This window comes from Nansenia antarctica (assembly GCF_963989245.1).
Source record: "Nansenia antarctica genome assembly, chromosome: 16".
Taxonomy (NCBI): Eukaryota; Metazoa; Chordata; class Actinopteri; order Argentiniformes; family Microstomatidae; genus Nansenia; species Nansenia antarctica.
In genome coordinates, this window is record NC_137686.1 from 29,189,996 (window position 1) to 29,194,995 (window position 5,000).

At 49.5% G+C, this 5,000-nt stretch overlaps 2 protein-coding genes across 2 annotated transcripts in view; one reads left to right on the plus strand and one right to left on the minus strand.

Moving 5' to 3' along the window:
- LOC308172239 (calpain-2 catalytic subunit-like) overlaps nucleotides 1-3,217 on the plus strand; it is a gene marked incomplete at both ends in the record, with an annotated part of 36,620 nt that extends 33,403 nt beyond the window's left edge. Inside the window, one exon of the mRNA XM_080547145.1 lies at nucleotides 3,194-3,217. Within this exon, the coding sequence (XP_080403271.1) occupies nucleotides 3,194-3,217 (24 nt within the window). The remainder of the gene's footprint in view (nucleotides 1-3,193) is intronic.
- Nucleotides 3,218-4,725: 1,508 nt separating this feature from the next.
- The window catches only part of LOC308172240 (alanine--tRNA ligase, mitochondrial-like), a gene marked incomplete at its 5' end in the record, with an annotated part of 32,374 nt that continues 32,099 nt past the window's right edge, over nucleotides 4,726-5,000 (minus strand). Inside the window, 1 exon segment of the mRNA XM_080547146.1 lies at nucleotides 4,726-5,000. This exon segment is cut by the window's right edge and continues 127 nt beyond it. Within this exon segment, the coding sequence (XP_080403272.1) occupies nucleotides 4,951-5,000 (50 nt within the window). The 3' untranslated portion in view covers nucleotides 4,726-4,950.

Sequence of the window (5,000 nt, forward strand, 5' to 3'; positions counted from 1 at the left end):
CTAACCCTGGCCAATTTTACGCAACAAGTAGACTCTGATGCAGCGGAGACAGGGTTGCCAGATTGGCTGGTTTTTGGTGGATTTAGACGTTTTTAGATTGATTAGGTTGGAAATTCTCAATCCCATCTGGCAACCCTTAGCGGAGAGTCTACAGATATGTTTACAGATATCACACTGCTGTGCACACCACACTTTGTTAAAATAAATAAAGCTTGTACTATTCTACTTATAATACATTCTACTGATGTAGTGTAGTCTACCATTTGGTTTTAGTTATAGGCTATTGCTCTCACTTGTTTGTACCTTTTGCTAAGTCAAGCATTTAGAATGTAGAGTGCATATTACGAAATTTCGCAACGTCAATAACGCATCGGCCTCTAAAAAACGCATTTTTAAAAAAAAAAATTTTACTCCGTTGCGAAAGGCCCCCCGCCGCCACCTTGCGGGGGGGCCCCGGGATTTTGCGCTACGCCACTGGGTGTTAGGTGTGTGTTGGGTGTTAGGTGTGTGTTGGGTGTTAGGCGTGTGTTGGGTGTTAGGTGTGTGTTGGGTGTTAGGTGTGTGTTGGGTGTTAGGCGTGTGTTGGGTGTTAGGTGTGTGTATGGTGTTAGGTGTGTGTTGGGTGTTAGGCGTGTGTTGGGTGTTAGGCGTGTGTTGGGTGTTAGGTGTGTGTTAGGTGTGTGTTGGGTGTTAGGCGTGTGTTGGGTGTTAGGTGTGTGTTGGGTGTTAGGTGTGTGTTAGGTGTGTGTATGGTGTTAGGTGTGTGTTGGGTGTTAGGCGTGTGTTGGGTGTGTGTATGGTGTTAGGTGTGTGTTGGGTGTTAGGCGTGTGTTGGGTGTTAGGCGTGTGTTGGGTGTTAGGTGTGTGTTGGGTGTTAGGTGTGTGTTGGGTGTTAGGCGTGTGTTGGGTGTTAGGTGTGTGTTGGGTGTTAGGTGTGTGTTGGGTGTTAGGTGTGTGTTGGGTGTTAGGTGTGTGTTGGGTGTTAGGTGTGTGTTGGGTGTTAGGTGTGTGTTGGGTGTTAGGTGTGTGTTGGGTGGTAGGTGTGTGTTGGGTGTTAGGCGTGTGTTGGGTGTTAGGCGTGTGTTGGGTGTTAGGTGTGTGTTGGGTGTTAGGCGTGTGTTGGGTGTTAGGTGTGTGTTGTGTGTTAGGCGTGTGTTGGGTGTTAGGTGTGTGTTGGGTGTTAGGCGTGTGTTGGGTGTTAGGTGTGTGTTAGGTGTGTGTTGGGTGTTAGGTGTGTGTTGGGTGTTAGGCGTGTGTTGGGTGTTAGGTGTGTGTTAGGTGTGTGTTGGGTGTTAGGTGTGTGTTGGGTGTTAGGTGTGTGTTGGGTGTTAGGCGTGTGTTGGGTGTTAGGCGTGTTGGGTGTTAGGCGTGTGTTGGGTGTTAGGCGTGTGTTGGGTGTTAGGTGTGTGTTAGGCGTGTGTTGGGTGTTAGGCGTGTGTTGGGTGTTAGGCGTGTGTTGGGTGGTAGGTGTGTGTTGGGTGTTAGGCGTGTGTTGGGTGTTAGGCGTGTGTTGGGTGTTAGGCGTGTGTTGGGTGTTAGGCGTGTGTTGGGTGGTAGGTGTGTGTTGGGTGTTAGGCGTGTGTTGGGTGTTAGGTGTGTGTTGGGTGTTAGGTGTGTGTTGGGTGTTAGGCGTGTGTTGGGTGTTAGGCGTGTGTTGGGTGTTAGGCGTGTGTTGGGTGTTAGGTGTGTGTTGGGTGTTAGGTGTGTGTTAGGTGTGTGTTGGGTGTTAGGTGTGTGTTGGGTGTTAGGCGTGTGTTGGGTGTTAGGCGTGTGTTGGGTGGTAGGTGTGTGTTGGGTGTTAGGCGTGTGTTGGGTGTTAGGCGTGTGTTGGGTGTTAGGTGTGTGTTGGGTGTTAGGTGTGTGTTAGGTGTGTGTTGGGTGTTAGGTGTGTGTTGGGTGTTAGGTGTGTGTTGGGTGTTAGGCGTGTGTTGGGTGTTAGGCGTGTGTTGGGTGTTAGGCGTGTGTTGGGTGTTAGGCGTGTGTTGGGTGTTAGGCGTGTGTTGGGTGTTAGGCGTGTGTTGGGTGTTAGGCGTGTGTTGGGTGTTAGGCGTGTGTTGGGTGGTAGGTGTGTGTTGGGTGTTAGGCGTGTGTTGGGTGTTAGGCGTGTGTTGGGTGTTAGGCGTGTGTTGGGTGTTAGGCGTGTGTTGGGTGTTAGGCGTGTGTTGGGTGTTAGGCGTGTGTTGGGTGTTAGGCGTGTGTTGGGTGTTAGGTGTGTGTATGGTGTTAGGTGTGTGTTGGGTGTTAGGCGTGTGTTGGGTGTTAGGCGTGTGTTGGGTGTTAGGTGTGTGTTGGGTGTTAGGCGTGTGTTGGGTGGTAGGCGTGTGTTGGGTGTTAGGTGTGTGTTGGGTGTTAGGTGTGTGTTGGGTGTTAGGTGTGTGTTGGGTGTTAGGCGTGTGTTGGGTGGTAGGTGTGTGTTGGGTGTTAGGCGTGTGTTGGGTGTTAGGCGTGTGTTGGGTGTTAGGCGTGTGTTGGGTGGTAGGCGTGTGTTGGGTGTTAGGCGTGTGTTGGGTGTTAGGCGTGTGTTGGGTGTTAGGTGTGTGTTGGGTGTTAGGTGTGTGTTGGGTGTTAGGCGTGTGTTGGGTGGTAGGTGTGTGTTGGGTGTTAGGCGTGTGTTGGGTGTTAGGTGTGTGTTGGGTGTTAGGCGTGTGTTGGGTGGTAGGTGTGTGTTGGGTGTTAGGCGTGTGTTGGGTGGTAGGTGTGTGTTGGGTGTTAGGCGTGTGTTGGGTGGTAGGTGTGTGTTGGGTGTTAGGCGTGTGTTGGGTGTTAGGCGTGTGTTGGGTGTTAGGTGAAAAGATGAGATCTCAGACTGGCTTACCTGTACGTCAGTTAAGTGGCAAAGGCCATAGTGAGGATGGCAAACTTTTTCTTTTTTTTCTCCTTTTGGGTTTTGTTCAATGCCATGCGATCTACCAACACTACCTTTGATCTACCAACACTACCTTTGATCTACCTTTGATCTACCAACACTACCTTTGATCTACCCACTACCTTTGATCTACCCACTACCTTTGATCTACCCACTACCTTTGATCTACCCACTACCTTTGATCTACCTTTGATCTACCAACACTACCTTTGATCTACCAACACTACCTTTGCGATCGACGTATTGGGCACACCTGGAATAAAGCGTCTGCTAAATGCCAAAAATGTAAATGTCAATGTCTGAACCGGTGTTTCTGTCTCCCTCTAGTGGTTGAACGTGGCTATGCTCTAGACGTCCCAGCCCCGCCCACTCAACCAGAAGCCCCACCCACTCAACCAGAAGCCCCACCCACTCAACCAAAAGCCCCACACGCCAACTGATGTTGATTTCCTGTTCAGTTATTTCCTAGACAGGGGGAGGGGGAGAGAGGAGAAGGGAGAGAGAGGTGGGGGGAGGGAGGGAGAGAGACGTAGGGGGAGGGAGAGAGAGGTAGGGGGAGGGAGAGAGAGGGGTAGGGGGAGGGAGAGAGAGGGTTAGGGAGAGGGAGAGAGAGGGTTAGGGAGAGGGAGAGAGAAGGGTAGGGGGAGGGAGGGAGAGGGTTAGGGGGAGGGAGAGAGAGGGGTAGAGGGGGAGGGAGCGGGACAGAGAGGGGGAGAGGGAGAAAGAGGGGTAGGGGGAGGGAGAGGGGTAGGGGGATGTGATGGTGATGGTATGGTGATGGTACAGGGTGTTTTAGAGAGTGTTTATTTCATTTTTCATTTATGGAGAGAGGAGAGGAGGAGAGAGAGGAAGAGAGAGGAGAGAGGGGGAGGAGAAGAGGAGGAGAGAGAGAGAGAGGAGGAAGAGAGGAGGAGAGAGAGGAAGAGAGAGGAGAGAGGGGGAGGAGAGAGAGAGAGGAGGAAGAGAGGAGGAGAGAGAGGAAGAGAGGAGAGAGAGGAGAGAGAGAGAGAGAGGGGAGGAGAGGAGGAAGAGAGGAGGAGAGAGAGGAAGAGAGGAGAGAGAGGGAGAGGCAGAGAGAGGGGAGGATGACCAAATAAATTCAGCTGTTTCACTTAGAGATTTAAACTGTTTTGTTTCCGACGAAAGCCTGAATGGTTTGAATAAAAAATAACGCTTCATTAACATGTGTTTGACTTCCTGAAAGGTTTCAGCAACGAACCAATGAGAAGGAAGCACAACAACATGTTGGAATTGTCTTTATTTCTTCTAAAACAAAGAAAGTAGACTAATGCAATTAGTCCAAAATGCAGCAGCGAGAGTTTTAACCAAAACAAGCAGACGAGCTCATATAACTCCTATTTTAGAGACTCTACACTGGCTTCCTGTTAAGTTCAGAATAGATCTCAAGATCCTTCTGCTTGTTTATAAAGCTCTCACTGGCACAGCACCAGAATATGTTCAAACCTTTTGTTAGCATATCAGCCCAATAGAGCTCTCAGGTCTTCTGCTAGCATATCAGCTCAATAGAGCTCTCAGGTCTTCTACTAGCATATCAGCCCAATAGAGCTCTCAGGTCTTCTGCTAGCATATCAGCCCAATAGAGCTCTCAGGTCTTCTTCTAGCATATCAGCCCAATAGAGCTCTCAGGTCTTCTGCTAGCATATCAGCCCAATAGAGCTCTCAGGTCTTCTGCTAGCATATCAGCCCAATAGAGCTCTCAGGTCTTCTGCTAGCATATCAGCCCAATAGAGCTCTCAGGTCTTCTGCTAGCATATCAGCCCAATAGAGCTCTCAGGTCTTCTGATGCTGGTTTTCTCTGTGTACCACATGTACAAAAGAAGAGATTTGGTGAGGCTGCATTCTCATGTTATGCACCCAGATTGTGTCTCACTGCCAGTTTACATTAGGGATGCAACCTCAGCACATATGTTCAAGTCAAGACTAAAAACCCATCTTTTTAATATTGCCTTTAAATAACTAAATAATTAAATTATGGTTATATAATGATTGGAGAACTTTGAGCTGCAAAGCGCTGTACAAATAAAGTTATTACAGGAATGAGCATCTTGGTCACACACACACAGTCAGGGTGCATTGTGGGTGTTCTGGTGCGCGTACTCCTCGGCCCAGCGGA